Raw genomic sequence first — 27,579 nt, forward strand, 5'->3', positions numbered from 1 at the left:
TTTAGCTACCCTGACAGTTAAGAAGTTTTTCCTAATGTCCAACTTAAAAATCTCTCGCTGCAGTTTAAGCCCATTGCTGCTTGTCCTATCCTCAGAGGTTAACAAGAACAACTGTTCTCCCTCTTCCTTGTAACAGCCTTTTATGTACTTGAAATCTGTTATCATATCCCTCCTCAGTCTGGGATCCTTCAGAGACTTTTATATAGCATCTTTTGTAAGTGGTTATGCTGCCATTGAGAATAGATCACTGGAGGGTGACTTTTTTCCCCTAACAAAGCAGTGTGATTTTAAGTTTCCTCAACTTTTCATTAGGTGTTTTTAAATTTCATTTTGACAAGGGAGCATGTCCTCCTGACTGCATAGGACTTGTTTAAACTTGTGAGGTTAACTAACTAATGGCATCTTTTAGCAGGTTTTGCCCTCAGCATCAAGTAACATCCTGGATGACCCGCAATAATTCTTGTGGCGAAAGATCAACTTTATTGATTGTACTAGGTAGCATGTGTTCCATTACATTCATCTGGATAGAGTCAGAGCTGCTCACTTGACATAGGCCCTATATTGCTAAGAGCTAAAGGAGATTTTCTTTAGCTCAAGTGATAGGAGGCCTGCCCACTTGGAGCAGGAGGGATCTGAGATGTACTTTTACTGTTGCTGTCAAGTTCCAGTGGTGGCCATGGCATGTGGCTTTGTGATAGACATAAAGCTGTAAGTGGCCATAGATTGTGACGGTATTTAGAGTCATCAGGAAGCCGTAGAAGCTAGAGACTTAAATACTTGTCTTATGACACTAGTTTGTTACATTCTAGCGCCTTTTAGCCTGGGATTTCAGAGGAGCCAAGGAGTTGGGCACCCAAATCCCCTTTAAAGTGATGGAATATGGCTGTCAGGGTCCCTTAGTCTCCGTTAAAATCCCAGCCTTAGGACATGCTATACTTCAGAGCATTTTTATTCCTGTAAAATGCTGACAAGTCACTTTCTTTAGTTTTGGCCGAATCAAACCTTGAGGTGCAGTTCAGCATTCAGGCCATATGTGTTTGGAGTGGGTGAGTAGGTGGCTGTATGGCGCTCACAGGACTTGAATACAAGTACCTAGATAGCAGATTCCTGGTTACAATATCTGTGTAATGTGGTGCTGTCCTTACGGGGTGTTTGGTGAAAAATTTGAAGCCTCATCCTGGGCTTTCCCCCTACTAGGGTCCTGGGCGACTGCTCTCAATAGTAGGAAGTGCTCAGCAATGGAAAGTTGCTTGTTGAACTTCCTGAACTGGCAATGGTGGAGCCAGCTTCTTAGGCAGTGGCAGTGGTGGCTGCTGCCGCTTGCTCCTGAGGTCGAAGATCGTCTTAACAGCATATTTAATGCATTGCCTAGGATGCCAGTGAAGTTAATATGCTTGTTATGTAGCAGGTCAAAGATTATAATACCGGGTGCCTGGCAGCAAGAGGTTCTCTTATGCTAAATGGGATTCCTGAACACGTGATGTTGACTTGGGAATCAAGAGTATCTAAGGTCCAGGGAAGAGATAGTGAGATGAACTGGCTGACACTTCAAGATGTGTAGCAAGGATAGCAAGAAATTGGATATTGAGGAGACCTTCCCCCTCCTCTATTCCTCAGCCTCTTACTAGCATGATCTAATTTTAATACCTTATTTCTCCTTCCTCTTATCCCATTTGCAAAATTTATACTTGTGTAACTGATTGAGGTTTGCCGTGATAACACAGTAAAGGATTCAACATATGCAAGTCTTAATCTTTTTAAATGTTTTTAGACCAGCCGTCAATAACTAGGGCTACTGATTAACTGCCTTCAGGTAGCTTGGGCTCTTTCTTATTTCCCTGAATACCAGCATGAGTAAACCTTAGTATAAATCGGTCAATTATACTTGCCCCTGGACGTTTATACTGAGGAAGTGTTCTACATTCCATAAAAACATATGGAGCACCAGCATGATTGTAGTGGGGTGACTGGAATTGGGACAATCATGAGTGGCAGCTGTCTCAGACTTGCTACAAGGACTTAGTGATTTACTTTGTACGAAATGTCAGCCTCTCGGAGATCTGGCCTTCCTTAGCTCATTTTATTCTAAAGCTGTGTTGGATGCTCCTCTGACATGTTGGCAGGACGGACTAAGACACCCCAGCACTCTGAGCTGTCAGACTCTGATACACGAAAGGATGTGCGCCCTGGCTCCATCAGGTGCTGCCTGCTGGGTTGCCCCAGAGATTTTCCAGATCTAGGAACGTCTTTTGTCTCAGTGGTCGTCCCCACACCATGCGTGTTTGATGACATAGGGACAGAAACATGACTTGTCCATCTGTAAGTACTTGTCTTGTTAAGAGGCTTGATCTAGTGAATGTCGGCGATACAAATACTCGACATGGTGATACTTTCGTCCAATGATTCGAGTGTAAGCTGGGTACAGCCTATGTAGAGAGCACCGTTATAACATAGCAGTCATAACATTGTAAAGGAGGTGGCTTGGGGGTCAAATAACCACCTGTATATTAATGAGAAATGTTAATTCTTAGCAGATTTTAATTTAGGGCTGATTCCTGGCTGACCCCTAATTTCCATGATATCAGTCCTACTACTTCACCCTGCCGCTATGATTACAAGGACCCTGGATTTGAATGAAACACTGGCTTACTTAGCAAGCTTGTACTGCTTCTGCAGCCAATGTAGTTGGACAACTGTCTAATGAACAAACGTCATGCAGCAAAACTGTTTAAGTTCAGTGTGTTTTCTGGGCGACAGCTGCCAGGCTTTATAAGCTTTTGAGTAGCTGGTAGAAATCTAAATCCTCCTAGGGGGCCTCGAGCAGGGCCAGCATTAGGCTTGCTGGGGCACAGGGCAGCAAATCGAAGTCCCACTGCATGGGGCTGAAGCCCAGGTCCCTGAGCCCTGCCACCTGGGGCTGAAGCCTGAGCAACGTAGCTTCATGGGGGGGGGGGGGGGCCCTGTGACATGTCAGTCACCACCTATTATTTGATCACTGTTAAATATTGTCAAATATTCCAGCAAGAAGGTCTTGCTGTAGGCAGCCACCTAAATATTTGATTGCATCATGATACCCCGTTAGGCTGGTTAAATGTCATTTTACTACCTGTTTTGCCATCTGGTGGTTGTGGGGCAGGGGGAGGGGAAGAAAGACCAAATAATTGAATATAAAGCCTCTTATTGCCTGGAATCTTCTACAATATCTTTCTTTGTATAGCAGGCCATAAACCTATGGGGTGGCTTACAAAGCACATTAAACAAGTTAAGACACAGTCCTTGCCCTGAAGAGTTTATAGTCTAAACTGACTAGACAAACCTATAGAAACTAACCAGAAGGCAGTGCAGGAGGGACTTCATTTCATTGTATAACATTTTTTCTGTGCTAAAATAACTCAGTTAAATCTGGGTTTTTGCTAATTATACGTAAATATCTATCTAAGGCTAAGCCAAATGGAGACCATCAAGTCTTACTCTTTTTGTTACTGTTCTAGTAAATTAGTGCTTTAAAATATTAGACCATTTTTGACATGTGACCATGTTTGACCAATTGTTGACTGATCAATTATTTTTGGACCAGTCAAATGTCCCAACCCTACGGTAAATGAATCTGAGCTTTTGACCGATATGATTATTGCAGTAGAGGAATCTCTCTGGCTAGCTCCCCAGGAAGTTCTGAAAATGCCATGTGTCCCCATAAGAAGCATTAAGATGGATTAAAAGCTGACAGTTTGATTAATGCTGTGCAGCTAATGTCCTACTGTTCCTTCCCTTCTGCAATGGGGGCATGCAGGCCAGGGGGTCTGGCATGTGTGCAGTTATCTGCAGCTAGGATGATTGCTAAAGAGTCCTGACTCTTCAGAGTGTGAAACACCCAGAGCTCCGGTAGAGCAATTCAAAGATCCAGACACTTACTTGGATAAGGCATTAAGCATAACCTACATTCTTCCTTCTGTTAGGTCCATGCAACCCCACTGGCTCAAATTTCAGATGTGGCACTAACTATTTCTAAAGTGGGGAAAGGCACTATGGCGCTCAAAGGTAGTTAGGCTCCTAACTTCCATTGATTTCAAGAGCCTAAATACTTTGGAGGGTCTGGGCTTAAGTGTGTCTAGAATTAAAAATCCCCCCCGATCAGTCTGGTAGCTGGAAGACAAATGAACTCCTGGTGTGAGGAGGGATGTGGAGAAGAGAGATCAGATCACTAGGTTGGGAAGAGTCAGATTCACACTTTGGTTTGCTTGATGCACTTGAGTTCACATTGCCAAGTCTTGCTGCAGGACCAGTTGCTGCACTGGCCCATTTTGCTAGCAAGGCAGAGCTGTTTTGGGTTGCATACTGCAGAAATTCAGCAGAGACTGAGTGCTGCAACAATAGAGAACATTGACAGACTATATGCTCTTGTTTTATAACACTAACCCTCTGGCGGTGGGGAGTGAGTAAATAGCTTGTCTAAGGAGTGGGAGAACCTTGACTGAGTCAGTGACTTGAGTCACTGCCTTGGGGTGGTAGGAGTACCATTCACATATCACCTGGAAGACAGGTGAGCATCTGTTCAGCATTCAGATCCCACTGTTCCAAAGCAGAGTGGGAAAATAGACCAGCGTGATTGTCTTGCTTGGAAATATGGCTGTCTGCATGGCTGTGGTCCTAGTTATCCACAAATAATTCAGAAAGACTTCTCGGTGCTTGTCAGCTATTTTTGTAGTAGCTCCAAATCATCAGCAAAAATTAACACCCCCACGTGGAAAGGACATCATGCCACCAGATGAGTCATGTGGCCCAGCATCTACAATGTCCTATGATATTAGGTTTCACCATTAAGCATGAAAAAGCAGGCTCAGGAAGTGGAAGGTCATCCTATTTTCTGGTATTCATGTGCTTCATGAAACTTCTTTAATCCTCAAATGATGTAACTGTGAGCTAAGCAAGACAATGCTCTGGGTTTTTAGGTAGAAAGGCATTTGTTTTGGTTCATAAATCCAATCTTTGCACTCACATCACATGAAGAGCCACTTGATCCGAAGTAAAACAAATCTTGATGTGTGCTCAGTAACTGCCGCTATAAGAATCGCTGCGTAGTGGCTGTTCTTTTATCTCCTTTCCTATCCTCTGATGCGTTCTTGCAGTGACCCTAAGAACCCTTACCCATCTCCAACCCTCCCAGTGAATGGCTGTCTCGGCTTCCATCCTTCTAGCTGAGGACTGTACGGGGTGAACTTTTAAAACTGTTATTTAATTGGCTGGTAGAGCATCACATTCTTATTTCACTCCCTTCCCCAGGGATGAGCTTGCTGGCTCCATAGCACTGGCTTGCTGCAAATGCAACAAATACTACAAACAGAACTTGCACTAGACTAAAGGGTCTATTGGCTATGGTGCAGGTTGTGTTCAGGAGATGATCTAGCTGGAAGAATCCACTTAAATACTTCCCTGCTCACCTAAATTAATTTAAACTAATTTCTTCAGTACTGGACACATGCAGTCTGACCATCTGCCGGAGTTTGGCAGACCATTTATTGAAAGGTGGTTGGACTTGCTTATTCCAGCGCTATGTTTAGTCACCAGTTTACTAGTCTCCCTTGTGCCATCTTTATCACGGTCTCCAGGGTTCTGGCAAAGCCTAACCCCAGTGTTAATGACTCATTAGCAGAAATACTTTGCAATATCAGCTAAAAGTTTTCTCATGCCTCTGAGCTTTAATGCTGTCTCAACTATGGCATACATTCATGAGGTCTAAAATCTCTTGTAACTTCCACAGTCTAAAACCTCAAACACTTAATCTCACATATTTTATCTGTTGCACAAGATATTTGAAAGCTTGTCTTAATTTGAGGGGATATCTAACTTGGAGTAAGTCTAGTCCAGATGACAACATTTTAAGTCCTGTTAAAGTGCTGTTGTGCTTTGAGCATTGTTTGTGAATAGTGCATACCAGTTTGGTGGTACAAATGACATTTGCTGTTCATGGTCAGGCCTTCGGGCCACTTAATCTAGTAGCCAGTATCAGAGGATCCAGAATTCATTATACACCTGGTCAGTAGCCAAAGTGTACACATTGCAGGGGCAATTTATTGCTCACTGTCTCAAAGCCTACCTGACTCGGTGGCTTGCCCTGATAGGGCTAATCCTCTGTTTTGCTAAAAATCCAGTATGTGAATGGTTCAAGCAGTGCTCACTGCTGGCTTTAATACCAGCTGCCTGGATGATTTTGCTGTACACAAGCAACAGTAGATTCTAGTATTTTTATAGAATGCCAGGTTAATGCAAACTACAGCCTTTCTGCTGTATCTGCCAGTTCACCTCAAGCTGCATTTTGCAGCTCCACAGGGAACTGAGAGCTGAGGACTTCTGCCATCTAATCTCCTCTCTGTCACATCTGGCCTTCAAGTCACTTGACTTAGGCATCCCTGTAGGTAAAATCAGATATTGACTTACTGCCTAAGGGGGGTGTTGTGAGAGTGAGTGTCTATGAAGCATTAAGTGCTATGGATTGTATACAGGTGGGATAAGGACAAGGTGATCAAGGGAGGCAGAAGAGAGGAGAATACAAGTGGGTGAGGAGGGTGGACAACGGAATAGGGGATGAATAAGATTCCAGAAATGAAAAGAAAGGAGATGTTGCTCTTCAGAGACTGAAAAGTATTGACTATAAAAGCATGGGATAATATCACTTTATTCCTTTCTTGCCTTCCATTTATAGGGCTAATGGGTGTAGTGGGGGGTTGACAAGAGAAAGTCCAACTCAAGTGACTCCTTTCTGCTCACCGTTTCCTACCAGATGTCCTATCTCTCCAAGCTCGGGGGTGAGGATGGGGTGGCTGTCTCTAGCACTTACGTTAATATTGCGGATAACTGTGGATTCTATAGTGGAGGGACTGGAAGAATCTGAATAATGCAATTTGTCAAATGTGCAGTCTTCCTCTGGCTGGGGACCTGGTGGAGGGCCTGTCCCTGTTGATCTGAAGGAAGAACCTTCAAAACAGCTGTGCTTTGCTTCTCGTGCTCCTTCAGAGGCTGATGGTAGTCCAAAGATGACCTCTGTCCCACCCCCTATAAAATGAACCCACTGCGTTAGCGTGAGCCTTCCCAAGATACTGTGGCCAGCCCTGTGCATGATGGTGACCACAGTGAATGGGCATTGGTGGGGCAAAAGTAGGGTATCTTTAGAGCTGTTTACATATTGACTGCAAAATGCTGCTCTTAAATAACTGACGCAGATAGTCGGAGCATCTTAAATCCAGTTTAGTAATGGACGTCATGTAAAACTCACATAAATGGGATGCAGAGTTCTGAGCCTTTCATGTGGCTTTCCTTTTTAAAGACCAGTCACAGAACAAAACTGCACAAAGCATGATAGATGCTGAAATTCCTTAACTGATTATCAACACAACTTTAATCTGGTTCCATAAGGGTGTCGCGTTATTTAATCATTTGAATGGAGTTTAAACCTATTTACAAAGGAAGGAAAAAAATGAAACTAACCATTGAACAGGCACCAAATCAAATATCAAAAGTGATACTCGTGACATAAAGAAATCTAACTTTACTTGTTGAGAGGCTGGGTTCATTTTAACAGATCCAGCAGAGCAAAATTCCATTCCCAGTCCCTCTTCAGTTTGAGCATTGTGTGCCTGGGGCTCGTAAAATCTCTGGGGCAAGGACCTTATTTTCATATGTATTTTAATACATAGATGCTGGCCTACAGTGAATATTTCCAGACAACTTACCTGTCTCAGGGCTATTGAGTTAAGGATTTGTAAAATCTCTCATTAAAAGCCCTGGAAATGCTGCTTATTACACCAAAATTGCCTGGTATCCTTAACACAGCAGACGCATTTTCAGTCAAGGCATCTTTCCTTTGTCTGCCTATCTATGATCCTTTCTTCATTTGATGCATGCTTATAAAGAAACACCAGACCTTGAACATTCTTGTCGGAGTCTGCCTGCTGCCTAGGCACATGTCATGCCATCTTGGATGGTAGGTTGGGACTTGGGTTACAATTAGAGGGAGCTCTTGGACACAAGGCTCTGTGTAATCTGGATCTGGTGGAAGTACTTCTCCAATTAGAATAGCTTAAAATCTTGTTGCTTTCTCTAGCACTTTTGCTGTCTGAGCCATGTTACTTAATAGACCCTCCTCCTCTTCCTTATTTTGAAGAAAGAAAAGGAGGACTTTTGGCACCTTAGAGACTAACAAACTTATTTGAGCATAAGCTTTTGTGAGCTACAGCTCACTTCATCGGATGCATTCAGTGGAAATTTTGCTTGTCTGAGGACAAACAAGCGGAGTCTTGTAGCTCATGCAGTATCCTTTCTCTTCTGGCTTATGCCTGATTGAGTAGTGGCTGGAGGGGAAATGCCAAAGCTGATGCACTGATGTCCATTTGAAGATGCTCTTGTGCCAAATAGGACTTGACAATTGCAAACAGAGGAAACCACAAGCTATGTCCTCTTGATATCAGATGAGTCCCTGACCGTTGTCAAGCTGTAAAGTTCCCTCTGCCCCCTCCCCAGCTTAGTAGAGTCCAGTGCCCTTTTCCAGATATACCTATGACATGCTTTACCTTGAAGGAGCATCCTGTAACCCCCACATTCCTCATTTTTATATAATTGTGAGTTTGCATAAAACATGCCTTGTAAAGTATCCGGGGAAAGGTTATGATCTGCTGAAAGTCATTTCTCTATCCATACATGTATATCATTAATGCATATGAAGTTGAGAATTGTGTTGTATGGTTGTCACTAAAACATGCTGTAAGCTGGGGAATCAGCTAGATATTCGCTCCCCAGAGGCAACAGCAAGGAAAGTAACTAACGCCCGGGCAGGATTTCAAACAACCCATCAACAGCCATTGTCCAGCAAGGGAGCTACAATTCAGTGACTCGCCTGCATGAGACCACACCAGGGGATTGCTAAACCTTGCCTGGAGACTCAGCAATGCCCTGACATGCCTGGACTTGTGTTTTTTCCAAGCACCTGGACTGAGGGTATAAAACAGAGTGGACACATACTGGGCCCTTCTGCCCCCACCTACACTGCAAGCAACCAGGACTCTGAAGAAGACTGAAGACTCCAACAGAGGAGATTGGCCCAAGTTTAAGGAACAAGCCTGTATATTAAGGACTGAAATATCCAGTGGGGTGAGGAAAAACAGCTTAGTCTAGTTGCTGCCCAGCCTAATAGGGCTGAGAGTTTAGACTGCATGCTTATGTTTTATTTCTTTTGGTAACTCACTCTGACTTTTTGCCTATCACTTTTGTAGTCAATAAATTTGTTTTACTGTTTATCTTTACCAGTGCGTTTGTATGAAGTGTGGGGCAGATCTGCTCAGGTCTGGCACAGGCTGGTGTATGTCAACTTTCTGTTACTGAAGTGTGAAACAATTAATAAACCTGCACTGCCCACCTTGAGCAGTGCAAGACCATATATTCCTGAGGTACAGTGCTGGGAGGATTTGGTTCTGGTGCCTTTCTCTGTGATTGAGTGGCTCTGGGAGCATTCGTGCAGTATAGCCAGGTGCGGGGCTCCACATGCTTTTGTGTTGAGTGATCACAGCGCCTGGAGGGGCTTGCTGCTGGTCATTAGCTAGGTATTGAGAGACAGCCCCAGCTGGAGAGCATTAAGGGGGCACAGCAGTCCCACAGTCCCAGGCTGCATCCCCAGGGCGATCCCATTACACATTAGTAGCGAAATAGTCTCGATCCATGCAGGTAGGGTTCCTTGGGGGTCAGTGGGCCTCATGTAGATCAGCCTGCAGGATCAATATTATCTCCCTCCTCCAAGCCTGTATTGCTCTTGCCAGTGCTGCTGACATCTGTACCTACAATGAGCAGGCTTTTCTGGGGCAGTGCAGTTGTACAAACAAACGTAGCCAAGTTGAATCCAGAGATAGAGGTGCTCTCTCTGGCTTTCCAAAGAATCTTTTTAGGGTCTTGTATCCTGCTGTGGAATTTGAGAAAGAATTGCCTTCCATTCTCATTGGAATGAGGATTCTGCTAGATTCTTATCAGGCTTCAACCTGGATGGCTTGTTGGTGCTCGAATACAGGCAGATTAAAGGGAAGCATGTTGTGGACGCTCAAATTACTGTCTTAGACAAAGCTGCTTATGGCAAAACTGAGAGTTTCCTGTTCTGTTTGTGCCACCTGAGCACCTGTCCTGGCCACTCTGTTTACTTCCACCGCTCTCAGCATATGCTTTAGTTCATGCTGTCTCCCCTTCCCTAGGTCTGGAACAGCCCTGTATGCAAAGGTTTCCCAGAGCTCGGCTATCCCATGCACTCATCTGTGTTGTGATTCGTCCTTGGTTGCATTAGACTGTAAGCGCTTCAGGGAGAGAATGGCTGGTGTGAGGAAAATTAGTTTGAACAAGATTCTACCCTCCATTGCTGGCTTGTTCAAAGACCGTGTCTGCATTTAGCATATGTGTGAAAAGTGTGGTGTGAACACTGAGTGTGAGTCAGCAAGCTCTTGTTAAAGTGACTGGAGAAGCCAGCTCCGTATATCAAGCTCAATATATCAAGAGCCCACTGTACCTGCATGTGCTGAAGGTGGTAGCACAGTGACCACTAGTTCAAATCCAAAACAGGCACCTCATCGTGCAAAATGGAGCAGCCCTGCCCCCAATACCCTCGAAGGCCAGACTGTCTGCATCTCCTTAACCTGCTCTACTTGATAAAGTTCTACTTTTTAATAAAGGTTAGTTCTCACTAAAGGAATTTGATAAAAGGCCGAACTCCCAGGTTCACAAGGGGGCTTTAACTGTGCCAAAAAAAAAGTTCAGCATATGAAGAGCCTTCTTCCAGTTTAGCCCTTAGTATGACCAGTGTAAGGATCGCTTGTCTGTTTTGTCTTGTACACTTTAAAAGCTGCTCCGTAACGAGTCCATTGCATCAATGACAGTAAAATCACTGTCTTCGGTGAGAGGGAACAATACAGGTGTGATAAAGCCTAGCCCAAATGTCTGCTTTCTCTTACAGAATGTGAGGATTGACCCCAATAGCATCGCCTTCAGTATGTGGAAAGACGTTCCTGTTCCTTTTTACCTGTCAGCCTTCTTCTTTGAGGTGATGAATCCAAACGAGATTCGTCTGGGAGCCAAGCCAGTGGTGAATCAGCGTGGGCCTTATGTTTACAGGTCTAGTATTGCTATTGGCAGAATCACCTTCATACAAGCTGAGCCAAATTGAAGGGTTCACTGTTAGACTTTATTCCTGGAGTTCTGCTCCAGCTTGGTGAAGGTTTACTTGGGGCTGAGTGATGCATCTCTAGGGGGAGGAATAGTTGAAATCCATGACAGGGCTTCTGTCTCATACATCACTGAACCCAGACAAGGCAAGACAGGGAACAGTTTAAGTCGTCTTTTAATCCTCCAGCTCATGGCTATGTCAATTAAAACAGAGCTAGCTAAGATGATCAAGGTTGTAAGCAGGGCTGAGCAAACAAGAGAGCAGCTAGGAGGCACAGGAGAAAAATGCACAGTAAAAACTGAAGTCTGAAAGCACTACTTTTCTTTTTTTTTAAACTCCAGCTGTAATACTTCAGGCCAATATTTTGGTTGCCAAACTGAGGTGCACCCCTTACACTCACTCACTCTTAACAAGCCTGACTTTTTCCAAAAGTACCAGGCACCTGTCCTCTGAAATCTGGCCTTTTTTAAAGGGAGCAGAACTGTTAAGGAGTACATCCAAAAATCAGTAACTTTTTGAAAATCTTGGCTTTGGTGCATTTGCAGGGGGAAGGCATTAGACCAGATGGCCTTCCATTTGTTAACAGTAATCTTACCAGATGTCCCTGACACAAACTTGTACCCAAAGTCAGTTCAGTAGACCAAGAAAGATTGTGTGAGAAGATTAGCTCTCTTTAATCCCTTTTTGGTTGGGTAGGATTTGGGAGCCTGACTGTATATATACATCAGCGTTACCGTCAGAACTGGCAAGTCAGCACTCTGCTAAAGCCATGTTGACCACCTGTAGGTTGCAATATCTTAACATGCTTTCAGTTTTGAATAGGTTTATTATGAGCCTACAAACTGAATACAGGCAAAGCTGCTTAATATAAATGTGTTTTCCAGCAGATTAGGATTAATCGAGACTCTTGTCCTTTCTCTGCTGTAATTATTGGGTCTCTTCTTACCTGGCTCACACAATACGAGGCTTTCTTTTGGGCTGCCACTGATTCAAAGCAGCATAATTAGCTAGTTCTCGAGAATCCCACAACGTGCACACTTTGTGTCACAAACTAAAAACTCCCAGCCCCGGGGGAGCAGGTCTACTGTACTGTATTTGCCACATGAACCTTGAATTGAATCCCGGATCTTAACTTAAATCCACGTGGGAATTCTGCCAGTTGGATGTGCTAGATGTTGGGTTGATATCCGCTGTGGGGTGGGGTGGGGAGATTAACTCTTACCATCCTGTCTCCTTTTTGTTGGGCTCCCCAGTGAGTAGGGTCGTGCATTCCTGCCCCTTGTTAATAGCTGTGATTTGCTGAATTTGTGCGAACTGGTAGTAGACAACTCTGTTCTTTTCTCAGATTGGGGGAGGGGACGATATTCAAGTCACACAAGCAGTTTGCATTTGATTGTCAACTGGTTTGGAAGGTAACTAGCTACTAATAGCAAATAGCTGCTGCCATAGATGGGTTCCAGTGTTTCCCAGAATGCATTGATCTTTCAGATCCCTGTCTGCTAGCAACAGAATCTCTCCACTAGCAAAGGGTGTTAAATCAAGTAGCCAGGCACTCTGCTCTTCATCTCAATTCTTGGCCTGATTTTACTTTCTGTTCCCCAGATGACTCCCTTCCTTTAAGTTGCATTTCACTCTGGCTTCCTGTTTGTCCTCTCTGCTACATATCCTGCCTCCTCCCCTCTGCTTTTCACTCTTCTGCGCAGGATTGTACTAGAGCTGGCCTTCTGCAGTTTTATATCAGACTGAGAACAGCAGAGAGGTGGCCAGTTATAATGGCTATATTCCCACCGCAAATCTCATCCCAGACTCCCCATCCCAAAGCCAAATCTCTTGAAATGGTTCCTACAGAATATGTCATGAAGTGCCAGATAAGCACCTATTCCTCTTGCGGAAGAGAACCTAATAGCAACTTCAGCCATGGAGTTAATGAAGCCAGAACTGAAAGGGCACTAGTGATGTGCTAGCAAAACCTTAGCATGTTGTGTGAGCTTTGCTCTGACTCCAACCCCCATGCTGCAGGAGATATGTAATCTGGAGTTGTTGGAGAAAGTCCCCCAATGACTACTTATGCCTGGTGGGTTTTTGTTTTTGTTTTTTTTAAATAGAGAGTACAGGTTTAAAACCAATATAACGTTCCATGATAATGGTACAGTTTCCTTCCTGGAATACCGGAGGTTTTACTTCCAGCCGGACCTGTCTCACGGGATGGAAGAGGATTACATTGTTGTGCCAAACATCCTTGTGATGGTAAGACTACTTTAAACTCCAGAGGGGTTTTACTTACCCTTGTGTCTGCAGGCGTTGGGAGAGTTACTCTGCTGCAGTACCCTAAAATGGCACTCTGCCAGCCTGCCTTGCAAAGGTTGTGCATTCCCCTGCTTAGACGATAGACACTAGACTTAATCAAGGACCGGCTCCATATGGCTCCTGTGGCCTACAGCAGTGCTACTCAAAATGGCGGTCCGCAGACCGGAGCCATCGGCTGCTGGTCTGCGCGTACATTGGGGGGGAAAAAATTGCTGGTCCCCCACATCAGAGAGCTTGAGAAGCACTGGCCTACAGGACATGGGGAACTTGTTTCTTTTTGAGGGTGTTTTGATACCTTTGCACAGTGGTAATTACCTGCTCTTGGGTAAGCAGGAGGGGTGATTGAGCAAAATGTGGCTCCATACAAGTATAAAGGCATTCAGTCAAGACACAGATGATGGAGGGGGGCAGCCACAAAACCCAGAATTGAGCAGTCCACCTCAGAAAATACTGCCCTGTTCATCCCTACTCCCAAAACTTGGGGGAAGTGAGGGGTGGCGTGTTAATAGCTCACTCCTGCGAAAGGGTGGAGGTATAGGCAACTAGGAAAGTGTCTAGAATGGGGGTATGTTTTTGGGGGGCAGGCTCAGTTCTCAAGTAGATGAGGGATATTTATTAAACCAATGGTGTGTTGCAGCCAGCGCTGAGGTAAAGCAGCTGGGGGATGGGGGGAAGCAAGCCTCAAGTCTCTCTTCAGCTAAGCTCTTGGACAATACAAGAGCCTCTGCTCACACCACGTGGTACTGTAGCATGTACCGAAAGCATCCCCATAGCGCTTCAAACTGTCCCTGGTGGAGTTGGGCCTCCTCCACAGAGGACTCCTGAAAGTACCTTGGATTGTGATGATTGGTGACCTTGTTACAATGTGATTGCTGAGTGTCACTGGGGTTTGGTTTTTTCTAAAAACCAAACAAGTGTTTCCAGGGAATTGATGTGGGGGTGGGGAATGCTGGCTTTGGTTCTCTAACCTTAGCTAACCTGGGTTGAATTTAGCTGGTGACCATGTAAAACCAGGGGTCACATGGGGTTTGAATGAGAATTTAGCAGAACTCGAAGCAGAAACTATTCCTTTGTATCCTGTGCTTGCAGTGGGAGGTAACTGCAAAAGGCTCGAGGTGGGGGGAACTCTCTGGCTTGAGGAATCCATCCTGGAGCTTCAGACCAGCTGGCCGAACAATGGAGCTGACACTCACTTTCCCTTGTTACTTGTTACCATTCACTTCCTATACCAAATGGCATCCTGGTATCCCCTGTCTGAATCTCTCTCTACCCTAGGGGGCAGCTGTTATGCTGGAGACGTTACCTCAATTGTTGAAGGTGTTAATAAGTGGCGCACTGGCTGGCATGGGACAGGGCGCTTTTATGAACCGCACCGTGGGAGAGATCATGTGGGGCTATGACGACCCTCTTATAGACGTGCTGAACAATTTTGTCCCTGGTTTGATCCCTTTCAAGGGGAAGTTTGGCTTATTTGTGGATGTAAGTAAACCCGTGCTTGGTAACTTTAAAACCAACTCTTAGGCCACTCCTCTGCCAACATAGGATTGTTCATGCAGGTGAATGTTGCCCACAAGGCCACGGGTCTCATAGCTTCTTGAAAGAGATGGGTTAAGTATCGCTGTGTTCACTTCTGCACTGCTTGGAACCCTGCATCAAAGCATTGAAACGGTAGTTCATTTAGCCTCCCATATTCCTGTACCGCATTATCTGTGTCTTGCATATAGGGGACCTGATGCACAGTCTTGCTTGAGGTCCCATAGTAAGTCTGTGCCAAGATTGGGGATGGAACCCTGGAGTCCTGACTCCTATTCCCCTTCTCTAAATGCTAGGCAGCATTGCCCCAGCAGGGGAGGAACTTAAACTGTCCCTAGGCATACCTCAAAGGAGTTAGTCAGCAAAGTCTTTAATAACCTGGTTAGTCTTCAGAAAGTGTCCCCAGAACTAAGCTTAGGAAGGTAGCGATGCTGCCACATGCTGTCATCTTGCTGCATAGGATGGGTCCAGGGAAGCTGTTGTTCTTCTTTCTTTTGTACAGTTTAACAACTCGAATACAGGAATGTTCACAGTGTATACAGGGGCCACAGACATCAATCAAATCCACATAGTGGATACATGGAATGGATTAAAAAAGGTAAATGTACCCTTGCTTTCTAGGAAGCAACGCTAGCTTTCTAAAAAGACACCTCTTTGCCTAACATCATTCTGCTAACCAAGTCAAGAGCTCTTTTTATGGCTGACCAATTTTTTTTCTGAAGCTAAAATGGTGCCTGATGCTAGACAAAGGTCTAAGATGGGTTCTCAAATTGTGGGTCAGGACCCCAAAGTGGGTTGGGATCCTGTTTTAATGGGGTCGCCAAGGGTGGCTTAGGCTTGCTGGGGCCCAGGGCCAAAGTCCGAACCCCGTTGCCCAGGGCTGAAGCCAAAGCCTGAGGGGTTCAGCCCTGAGTGTCAGGGCTCAGGTTACAGGCCACCTGCCTGGGGCTAAAGTCCTTAAATGTTGAGGGAATGGACTTCCTCTTGGTGTTGGATGGGAGACAAGGTTTACATGGCACTCTTTTGAAGGGTCTCTTTTTAGTTTGAGCTCTCTAGATTTCTTTGAACTGCTTTGCTGCTCACCAAGTAGGACTGCTGGAAGACTATTTTTGAAGTGGAGGATGAAGAACAAGCGAACAACTCAGGGCTAAAATGTAGAGGAAACTGTTAGCTTGGCTGTTTGGCTAACATAGTTGTCAGTCTGGCTTTTAAATTCCTTTTTCAACTTTTCTTGCAGTTGAATTACTGGCAGTCTGATGAGTGTAACATGATCAATGGGACTTCTGGAGAGATGTGGCCTCCTTTCATGACCCCTTCCTCTTCTCTAGAGTTTTATAGTCCTGATGCCTGCCGGTAAGATTAGCTTACATTGTCTTATATGCTGTATCTGCATGTCTATCCACATGACTGGAAGTGCAAAGTCTTCAGCTTTAGGATGCAAGTGGGTGGAAGATGTATGGTCTTGCTTAGTTAAATAGCTATTTTCATTATAACTCACCTGTCCTCTAAAATAACACTGATTTGTAGAACTAAACTTCAGCTACCATCCAGTGTTCAAGGTAGAGTTCTGAAGTGATCTCAAATATTCAGAGTGCAGTTGTTTGTCTGATTGGGCACGTCTTACCATCAAAAGATCTGCTGCTCTCAAAAAATGAGTCTGCACTGGTCTACTGCCTTTTCGTCAAAGGTGAGCAGATATTAGCATCCCCAAAAAGGGAAAATGGAGGCTGGAAATCCTGCATGGCAAAGGAATAGAATCAAGGTTTCCTTCGTGCAATCCCTGCTTTAGCCTGTAGACCACCCTGTCAAATGTTCTAAACACCTGTCTTTAAAGACTCAAACAACCTAGCAAACAAAGGTGTAGCAGATCCAATCGCTGGCAGTTGAAGCTAGATAAACTCAGACTAGGAATAAGGTGCAAACTTTTAACAGGGTAATCAACCATTACTACATCTTCACAAGGGTGGCTGTGGCTTCTCTATCACTGGAAACTTTTTTTAAAAATCAGGACTGGGTGTTTTTCTCTGCTATACTTTAGTTCAAACTAGAATGAATACAGGCCTGTGTTAGACAGGAGGTCAGACCATGGTTGCGGTGGTGCCTTCTGGTTTCAACTTCTATGAACTCTAGGACAGTCAATTACAGAAGTAACTTCAGGGAAGCTAGAAGTACTAAACTGCTGCCTTTGGGCTGTTTCATGTATTTAAAGGGTCTGCAGCATGTCCCTTTTGGTATTAAAGCGGTGACCTTTATTGTTGGAAGCAGTGATACCTATAGAATCTGTGGAAATGTGCTGAAAAGCAAGGAGGTTACTTTCCTGGCAGTAGGTTACAGCTATTTGTTGAAAATGTTTTATAACGTGCATGTCTGCATCACTGGGGCAGATAAGTTCCTTATTTCAAAACGGACTCAGTCTGCAACACTAACGACAATGCTAATTGCGTTACTGGGTAGCAGTTGCAATGCAAAACAAATTCTTGCTATGACAGCAAACAGAATTGAAAATGTTTGGATTTTTTAACTTTTCCCAGTTACCATGCAAACTAGCTCACTAAGCCAAAGGCCGTCTTACTAGAGAAACGTAACATCTGTGCGTGCAGAAGGCATTAAGCAATACCAAGAGAACTTAGTGCTAAGGTCACAGGGTTGGGCACCCTAGTAATTAAGAGTCCCAAGACTTGGGTTGTGAGAATCAAGCAAGGATAATTTGTTGGCCTTCTCTTTCTCTAACAAAGCAGAAGGTCATGTTCCAAGGATGAGCAATATCCTGCAGGCCAAAGTAACCATCCGTTTCTCTTGGAGCTCCATGCCACGCAGCAGTCACCACTCCCCTCCGAATAAATAGATCGCTCTACATATGGAAGCCTGTGGAGTCTCAAGTGCTCCAGTCAAGTCATAGTGCTGTGGGTCCCAGTAAGGAAATGATATTGGTCACTTCCAGTTCAGTCCCTTTGCCTTGTTCTCATGCTCTTACAAACTGAAATTAACACCATGCCTATACAGAATGTTTCCCCAGTGCCTGGCATGGTATTTATATGAACCTTGCAGGCTGCTGTCTATAAGGATCACCTGCCTTTCCTGTAGGAGAAAAAGCTTGGCTTCCTAGAAGGGAGAATGCAGGGTTAAGTACTTAGTCTCCAGTCAAGAGGTCAGTAACATGTTCTGGGATAGCAGTACTCAGAACCAGACAAGGGAGGAGCCCTGCCACTGGAAGGACTCCGACTCCTAGAGACCTGGGTGAAACTACATGAGGAAGGGGGCATGGAATCTTCTCTGCATCCCTGTTCACTTTCCTTGAGTGCAGCAATGTATTCTTTCCTGATTCCCCTCTTACCAGAGTGCCCCATAGACTTGTTTGTTTGTGCCACTGCTTAGGACCCCTGATAGAAATGCCCCAGATGCAATAGGGGTGAGAGCCTTCTCTTAAACTTGAGACTAAACAAGGGAGAGCAGATATGGCCCATCAAATAGTCTAGTGACACCACAAAGCAGCTCATCTGCACCCCTTAGTTATCTGTAAGAAGAGCTGTTTCCTTCTCTCTAATATTTCACTGTAATCCCTCTAGATCCATGAAGCTAGTGTATGAGCAGTCTGGAGTATTTAAAGGGGTGCCAACCTATCGATTTGTGGCTCCGAAGACTTTATTTGCCAACGGAACAGATTATCCGCCAAATGAAGGCTTCTGCCCCTGCAGGGAATCTGGAATCCAGAATGTCAGCACCTGTCGAATGAGTGAGTCTTGTATGCCAGTGTCTGTCCAATAGCAGCTGGAGACAGAGCTATTATGGAACACAGTCCATTCCCTTTGCATTGCGGGGAATGCACCCTAGGCTACTCTACTGTGTTGGCTAGGCTAATCTCAAGCCATAAGCAGTAGTTCTCCCATCACTCCCTTGAGGCAAATCTCTTTGTGGTCTTGCTACTGTTTAAGTAATACAACTAGTTACCAATGGCAGCATGTCTGGGGAATTCTGATTGTGTAGCACATTTCCCCATGCTGTGCCCCCAGTGTAAGTAAAGTAAGGTGTAAGGAAGTGGGGAGTAGGGCCTGAAGCTTTAAAGCAAACCAAAAAAAAAAAAAAAAAAATCAAGAACTGGTTTTAGGATATTGTCAGTCACTTTAGAATGACGACAAATGTAGATCTCTAAAGCTTATTGAAAATAGGGGACAAGATGCTTGGTTTTTGCTCCGAGCAGTTATGCTGGAGCTCTACTAATTTATAAAATGGGCACAGTTCTACTTCTACTGCTTTTTAAAAAAAAATAAAATAAAATAAAAAGATCGTTCTAGGCTGTTGCTTTGCCTGATGGCCCAAGAAAAATAGTCAACAGGTCTTAATTTGAGATTGTACCACTGTTGATGGGCTGTACAGACTATCTTTCGGCATGCCACCTCTGGCAATGCTTGTTGCCCATGTAATCTGGTTTTAAACCTGCTAATATCCAGATCATAACAAGAACCCAGTGAATGTTGCCCTCCAGAACCAAGCCTTTTACTCTTGGCTTGTGCTGTGTACAGAGATGGCATGGGTCCAAAGGCTATACAAAAGCCCCTTCGTTGTATCCTGAGCATCTCCAGGGGATTAGCAGTAAGGACGGATACATTTTCATGCAAGGTTTTTGTCCTATAGTCAAGTTGTACATATCTAACCTGATATGGAGGGGAAATAGTTAAGCACAATTGGGAAGAGATGCATCAGTTGGGCGCGCACAATTACCCATGGGTGTGAAGAAGCTAAACTGAAGCCCAATCACCTTTCAGCTGTTGCTCTGGAGAACAGCAGGCCCCTGTCAGTTTTGTGACATCTCTGGCTTCATGATTACTAAAGGCATAGAAGATGCTGGACAATACAGATGAGTTATTAAAGCAGCATGGATAGTGAGAAGTAGTAGGATTAAGCTGCAGCAGGGAAAAAGTAGGTTAAGTATTAAGAAATTTTAAGCTTCACTAAGCAATGGAATAAACTGCTGGGGAAGGTATGGAAATCTTCCTTCCTTCACGCTCATCTGCTAAAGTAGGCTTAGGACTGATGTCATTCTGCCCAAATCTGGGGCATGGGATGATGGGCTGTGGGGGGCAGGGGGAAGCAGACCCTCAAGGATCTGGCTTGCAACACAAAAGATCTCATGTTTGCATTTCTTTAGCCAGTAACTCCTATAAATAAGCACATTCATGCAAACCCTCTAAGGTGACTTAACTCTGTTCAGATGCACCAGTGTTCATATCCCACCCGCACTTCTACAATGCTGACCCTGTATTGGTGGAAGCCGTCGATGGATTACATCCCAATAAGGAGCAGCATGGGCTCTTCCTTGACGTTCATCCGGTGAGCTGGCTTCAAGTCTCACGCGGCTGTTTCTTGAGAGAGTGACTCTAGATGCTTTTCTGTCTAGGCTCTGCACAATGAGGTGTCTGGGAATTTTATTATCAGTGTAAAAAGAAAAGGAGGACTAGTGGCACCTTAGAGACTAACCAATTTATTTGAGCACAAGCTTTCGTGAGCTACAGCTCACTTCATCGGATGCATTCAGTGAATGCTTTTCCACTCTAAGGTGCCACAAGTACTCCTTTTCTTTTTGGGAATACAGACTAACACGGCTGCTACTCTGAAACCTGTCATTTTCAGCGTAGGCTCTCAACAGAGCCGCACATTGGCTGCCCGTCAACTTCCTCACACTCTGGCACTAAAACTGCTGCCACAAGAGCAGGTTCCATAGTACAAGGATTTTAAATGGTTATTGCTGAGATGTGTTTAGATAAAATGGCTGTAAAACCATAATTAAAACTTTCTGATCTACTTCCAGAGAATTGCAAAATACAGCGTGCCAGACACACCACCAGCATAATTGTGTTGATGGCTCTGGTTTAATTGCCCCGCTGGGAATGACGTCTCACCCTGCTAAGGGGCTTTTCAAAATTAGTGAATAAAAGTCTAATATGTGCTAAAGAAATAGAATAAATGAGGTTCAAACCCTCCCCCGTTCCTCACTGCACATCGAACCTCACCAAGATCCTGCACTTTGCTGTATCTAGTCAGAACTTAGCTGTTTTCTTGCACCGTCTATCAAGACAACATACAGGTCTGATAAGAGCACCAGCTAATCCTGGAGGAAATACTTACCTGGAGCTGACTGCTAACCTATTGTAGTGGGTGAAATGTCTTCCTTTTCCTTAGTATCTGGCAGTAAGACTCTGCTCTGTAGTGCAAACAGGAATGCTATCCATGAAGTTACAGAGCAAAGCCATTTGATGCTGTGAGAAGTAGCCCAGTAGCATACGCAAATGTACAAACAGGGCACACTTCCGAGTGATTGTGCAACAGCTAGAACTATAAGTGACCTCCTGACAGGCTGCTGTCATTAAAAAAAAAAAAAAAAAAAGGAGGAATAAATACTTTTTCTGCATCCTGCACTTCTTATTGCTATTGGACCCCTTTCAACACACTTTTGGACAAGCCTATCCTAAAACTTAACCTTCTGGGGGTAAAGTTTTGGATACAAAATTTATCTTCCTTATTCTGTTCTCTTCTGGTTACTAGCTTTTGGCTGGCTTCTCTTGTGACTGTTCTATTTCTCACCTGTTTCTCTTCCACTTCCAATGTAGACGTGGCACCTCCAGCTTGGTAGGCTACCAGGACCATCCTAAAGTCTAGCTGCTGTTCTGGATCCTGTATTTTATAGGGTTTCTCCAGGTAACAAGCAACCAAGGCATGCTCAGTAAAGTGTGGTGGGTTTTTTTGTAAGCTCCAGAGAATGCAATTTAAGGATTTCCTCCTGACCAGCAGCCATGGGACCTGCAGAGAGTGCGGTGGTGCTCTTACCAGAGGTTGGGTTGCAGGGCAATGAAGCAATCTTGAACACATTAAGGGGCTGTGTTCTGACTTGTAGAGCTGTTTTAAGCCTGCCTATAGATGAATGCACAGGCTTAAAATAAACAACCAAAATAATAGCACTCCATGTTTTTACAATATTGGGCTGAGGTAAGTGTACTTTGGCTCTTTAAAAGGTAAAGATTAATTCTCCACCCTCCGCCCCCAATTACTTGCTAATCTGTGTAGATCATAAAATAAAGTCCATGGCAATAAAGGCTTAATTAAAATAGCTGTAATAAACATGAACTGTAGAGATAAAACTTCAGTACTGCACAATTCACAAACCGTTCTGTCGCTTTGCACTACAAAGCTATTGAAGGTTAGTAGCAGAGGAGTGGGAAAGGCTGGGGATGGTGGGGAAGATATTTAAATAGTGTATGGGTAGCATAATACTCTTAAACAGGAAGCTGTAGTGATGTTGCAATCCTGCTAAAGCCTTAGTCTTGTTAGCTTTAACTCTCCATAGTAACATCATTTTGACAGATGTTTTGATATTGCAACAGTTTGTAGCCAGACACCTGTCAATCATCCTCATGAATGTTAGCACAACTGTGGAAGTAATGTGAGTAAACTGCTTGAATCAAAGAATGAAACATTGTGTGGGTGGGCATTGGCTTTTTGTGCCTCTTACCACCTTGACACTTAATTGTCTGCAGGGCAATATCCTCATGCTCTTAAACTTCAAAGCAAGCTGAAGTGGCCCTAAAACTATCTTCATAAGTTACACTAGGATACAAATGCCCAATTTTTTGATTGTTCCAACTTGCCTTTAGGCCTTTGAGTGCTAGAGTGCAAGTCAGTTATTTGGCCTTCTAGAGTTGCTGTGTGCTAACTTGACAATATTGGTCTGCTACAGCTCCACCTAGTGTTTCTCTGTTAGAGTAGCAGCCGTTCTTATGTGCCAGCTTTTGGTTTTGGTCTTGTCTTGTGATTTGAAGAATGGTTTGGTTGCCCACCTTGGAGGACCCTTTCAAGTAGCTTCTGAAAGCAGAGTTATTCTGCTAAGACATCAGATTTCCCAGAAGAGGCTGTTACGATCTTCCTAGACAACTGTTCTGTCTTCTGAATCTTGACTCGACTGCCGCACCTCCCCATAGCCCAGGCTCAAAGTGAAAAGCAATGATACAGTTTGCCTCCTAAGGCAAGGTCTTCCTCAGAGCCATTTACCCTCTTTCTGGTCTCCTTCCCTCGCCTCTTTTGTATGCACTGTGTGCTTTCACATGTTGCAATTCTTTGTTAGTCGTTTTTTTGAAGCGCTTTCCTCTACATGAACACCAGGAGATATTGCTGAGAAGTGCTTGGTTTCCTGTTCTAATGCAGGTCACAGGAATTCCAATGAACTGCTCCATCAAGCTGCAACTGAGTCTGTATATGAAGAAAGTCTCTGGCATAAGGTAAGTAGCTTCCTCTGGGGATGTCCAAGAGGCATGTGGCTTACATGCTTGAAAGTTAAGGAGACTAACTTCACAAATGTAATGCTGTTTGAATAGCTTCTTTGTTATAATTCTTCGGGCTCCAAAGAAACAGCTCTACTGTAGTACAATCTGTTCAGTCTAATCCCATTCCTCAGTTTCATATCAGTTGTTAAACCTCAACTTGTCAAGATATTGTCATAAACATACCTCACAAAGCCTACTGCCTTCTCTGTCTGAGAGAGAGACATTTGGTATCTTACTACTCAGCTGAGCTCATGAACAGACAAGCTCTACGTGGTTTTTTCTTTTTAACACACCATATGCAGATATATGCCTCTTCAATTGGCTTTCTTCTTTAGCTTGCTTTAGCTATTTGTGTGGATGACACCTCTGTACCAGTTCGTGGCTATGTCTACACTGGACTCCTAACAACATGGCTGTGTTGGTCAGGAGTGTGAAGAGGTGTGAACCCTGACACAGCTATGCTATCAGAACTCCAAGTGCAGATGTGTTTATACTGGCAAAACTACTCTTACTGGTGTAGCTTGCTTCACTTGGGGAGTGGGGGTGGCTTCTATACTGGTGCAAAGTGCAATTTTGCTTTTACAGTTGCATCCATGCTGGGAGATATACTGGCAAAGCATTTCTAGTGTAGACATAAAGCAGCCTGATGTTAGGCTAAGAGCTTGGAATGTAGCAGTGCCTAGTCATGCAATAGTCTGTGTTCTGATGGCCCTGTTGCAAATGAAAATACAAAGTAGACTCCCTGGGTCAGATTCCTAAAATGCTGTGTGTTCACAATTGCAGTCAGCCTTCCAAAAGCATGCTCCTACCACTCAAGTATCAAAACAAGTGGTCAGATTTCCAAACTGGGTTCTGAGCTCTTAAAATCTGGTGCTATAGTACTTGGAGCAGTAGGTTACTTGCTCTTGTAGGAGGAGGTAAACTTGCTCTCTCTCGACCAGTTTTATTCCAGCCTCTAACAATTAGCTGAGACAGCAACACTATTACCTACACTTCCAGTACTCCATAGGTTACCAGAATGCATTACAACTACTCTTGGATTGAGCACAGAGGTTCCCATTAAACTCAATGCTTGCAAAGTGATTCCTATTGGAAGTCTAAGGGAAGAACAGTGGTATTTCAGATACTACAGTGATATCTGGGAAATGCTGACTACTTATTAGACATCAACTAAAGTTCAAGTTCTTCTCCTAAAAACTAACAGCTTTAAAGTTTGCATCTGAGAAGTTTAATCAGACCTAATATTGCATAGAAAGAATTCACTGAAATGGGAGCGGCGGGGAAAATTACCAACTCTTTGCATTGTCTTCATGCCTGTAAAATTTTGAAATGTCTAGTAATAAACCAGCTCCTTAGAAACCATTGGAGCATAATGCTGGTCTGTGTAGATTGACTGTGTGATTATAAATATAAGTGTGAACCTTTCTTTCCGTTTAGTCAAACGGGACAGATCAAGCCAGTTGTCTTGCCTATACTTTGGTTTGCAGAGGTGAGTTGGATTTCCTCCTCTTGGTTGGAAAAGTAACGTTAACCATGCAAAATCTGTACTGCAGAGGAGGAAATTTAGGGGCAACTGGAAGAAGTAGATGGCTTGTGATGAGCAGCAGTGTGGGAAGGGACTAGAAGGGCAGCGTTACATGTCTGTACTGGAGAAGCTTCAAGTGGAGTAGAGGTCTAAGCTGCACAGTTCTTAACTGGGAACTTTGCATAAATGGATTAGAAACACTTTGTTCAACATTTGGCTGCACACTTAATCTCTTCCTGACTCAGACTTGCAATTTGAGCAATGAACCTCTTCTGTCCACTTCTGTATGTGTTTAGAAAGCATCGGTGATATTCTATCTTAACTTCTTGGTCTAGGTCTCCCAAGTTAACACAGATGGACAAATACCTACCAGCTGTACAAGCTGGAAGAGCATGCTGGGTATTTGTCACTTAACTAAATGAATAAAACGTGATTGTCGCTGGCCCAAACACTTTAGACCCTGCTGCCTAGGCATTTATTACCACCAGTAGTAGCACTTGTAGTAAAAGTTCCAATGCAGCTTCTGTTTTAAAGACTAGCCTTTATTTCCTTGTGGTCTGTTAACTTCTTACACTTCACTGAATTCCTCTATATACCAAAATAAGTTTTCCAAGCCATGCTTTAGAGGAAGTGGGGACACCACTAATACAGAATCTCTGTGCTGTGAAACTGCCACTGAAAACTACTCTCTTCTGGGCAGAGCGGAGCCATTGAAGGTTCAGTCTTAAAGCAGTTCTACACCAACCTGGTACTGATCCCATCTGTGCTGGAGTACGTGCAATATATCTGCATCGGTCTGGGTGTCGCGTTGATTGTTGCTGCCGTTGTACTGGAGGTGAAGAGACAGGTAGGAAAAAGCAAATGGCAAAACTCCTGACTTAATCAGCTGATGCCAACTTTCAACCTAATCCAGAAATTTCTGATTTTTCACCTGTAGTGCTACTTAATCCAATGTAAGATTGCTGATCTTTTAGGTAAGATGTCATAGCTTGATGGTCACACGCCCTGCTGCGAAGTAGGCACTAGGGGGCATTGCTCACCTCTGCTCACTTCTAACTCTTAACACCTGAAAGACTTCAATAAATGAGTGGGTCTTTTTAGCTGACACTCTAAGACCAATGAGGCTTCTTTGTTTTGTATCTTCCAGCCCCGCCTCCAAATTCCTCATCAATGTTCCTACAAGCCATCTCTGCCATGTGATAGGTGTGGGAAGGTCACTCTCCTTTTTTTTTTTTTCGTCTGACCAGAGCAAGCATTGAAGTAGCCACTGATGCTTGTTAGTTAACTATTGCTTGAATGGCTCAAAGTATATGAACACTTCCTTTCACTAGCTAAACCCCAAGCTTACTCTCCAGAAGTCTGGCTTATTATACACGGTGTCGTGGCAGTTGGTCCCAGGATATTAGCCAGAGAAGGTGGATGAGGTAATATCTTTTATTGGACCAACTTCTGTTGCTGAGAGAGAGACACACACACCAGCTTTCAAGCTCCCACAGAGCTCTGCTTCAGGTGACTTCAAGGTCAAAAGCTTGTCTGTCTCTCTTCCTAACAGAGGTTGGTCCAATAAAAGATATTCCCTTGCCTAGCTGCTGCTTAGCGCTGACTGACATCTCTATTTAAGATCACTCAGTGCCTTCGCAGTGGGGTTTGCTAAACCACATAGCAGTCTGGACTGCAAATACTTTCTGTAGGGGCTGTAATCCTTTGCAGTGGGTAAAATAGACTGGAACAGAGCCAGGAGCTCACTATGTTCAATGCAGCAAGCTAGCAAGAAGAGGGTAAGCTGCTTTCTCCCTCTTCTTTCCTGGAACCCTGATTCCTATTCTCCCCCCAGTACCAAAGGCAGCAGTATGACAGTAGTTCAGAGTCTAGACTTCAGAATCCATTGCTGGTTTCTGCGGCATTTAGCAACTTTAGGATAGTTCTACGCTGAAGTTTGTTAGGCCGACTTACAGCCACCACAGTAATTACTAGTTGTGCATGTCCACTCTACCTTCCTTGGGCTGGTGGTGCGCATTCTCACCAGGAGCACTTCCACCAACCTAAGAGGGGCAGTGAGGGGAGCTGAGAGCCCACCAGGTCCTGATAGGCTACCCTCCCCACCGCTCCATTCCCGACTGGGAGCGGGGGCCAACCCATGTAAGTTAGTGTTTACACAGACGCTGTGTCATCCTAACTGCACCGAAGTAAGCCTCTCATGTAGGTGGAATAGTTTTGCTGGTGTAGTAAGGCACTTATGTGGGTGGGACAAGGCTGTAGTGTAGACCCGGACGTAGTTAAGTTGATGCAAGGCAGCTTACGGCGATCTAACTGTAGTGTAGACCAGGCCTTAGTGACTCAAGCCAGTTCCTAAGAAGTCTGTTAACCAGTGTACACTTGCAGTAGTTCCTCCCAGGTACACTTAAGGCAGGAAAACTTTCTGGTGCCCTTTCTCTTAGGGTATGTCTTCACTACCCGCCAGATCTGCGGGAAGCGATCGAGCGAGCAGGGATCAATTTATCGTGTCTAGACTAGACACGATAAATCGACTCCTGAGTGCTCTCCTGTCGACTCCTATACTCCAGTGCTGCGAGAGGCGCAGGCAGAGTTGACGGGGGAGCAGCAGCAGTCGAGTCACCATGGTGACGACGCCACTGTAAGTCGATCTAAGTACGTCGATTGCAGCTACGTTATTCACATAGCTGTAGCTGAAGTTGCGTAACTTAGATTGATTC

General features: G+C 44.3%; 1 protein-coding gene across 8 annotated transcripts in view; it reads left to right on the forward strand.

Moving 5' to 3' along the window:
• The window catches only part of SCARB1 (scavenger receptor class B member 1), a 540,196-nt gene that overhangs the window by 2,800 nt on the left and 509,817 nt on the right, over positions 1 to 27,579 (forward strand). For 5 of the 8 annotated variants that reach the window (XM_074972279.1, XM_074972277.1, XM_074972276.1 and 2 more), the window contains exons 2-11: positions 10,979 to 11,136; positions 13,294 to 13,435; positions 14,771 to 14,974; positions 15,531 to 15,626; positions 16,266 to 16,381; positions 18,595 to 18,761; positions 20,238 to 20,356; positions 23,222 to 23,295; positions 24,778 to 24,829; positions 25,566 to 25,712. In XM_074972279.1, coding sequence (XP_074828380.1) covers positions 10,979 to 11,136; positions 13,294 to 13,435; positions 14,771 to 14,974; positions 15,531 to 15,626; positions 16,266 to 16,381; positions 18,595 to 18,761; positions 20,238 to 20,356; positions 23,222 to 23,295; positions 24,778 to 24,829; positions 25,566 to 25,712 — 1,275 coding nt within the window. Of the gene's footprint in view, positions 1 to 8,987; positions 9,142 to 10,978; positions 11,137 to 13,293; positions 13,436 to 14,770; positions 14,975 to 15,530; positions 15,627 to 16,265; positions 16,382 to 18,594; positions 18,762 to 20,237; positions 20,357 to 23,221; positions 23,296 to 24,777; positions 24,830 to 25,565; positions 25,713 to 25,802; positions 25,869 to 27,579 lie in introns of those variants that run through there. The other 3 variants (XM_074972281.1, XM_074972283.1, XM_074972282.1) reach the window with 3 other exon arrangements.

This window comes from Natator depressus, chromosome 15 (assembly GCF_965152275.1).
Source record: "Natator depressus isolate rNatDep1 chromosome 15, rNatDep2.hap1, whole genome shotgun sequence".
Lineage (NCBI taxonomy): Eukaryota > Metazoa > Chordata > Testudines > Cheloniidae > Natator > Natator depressus.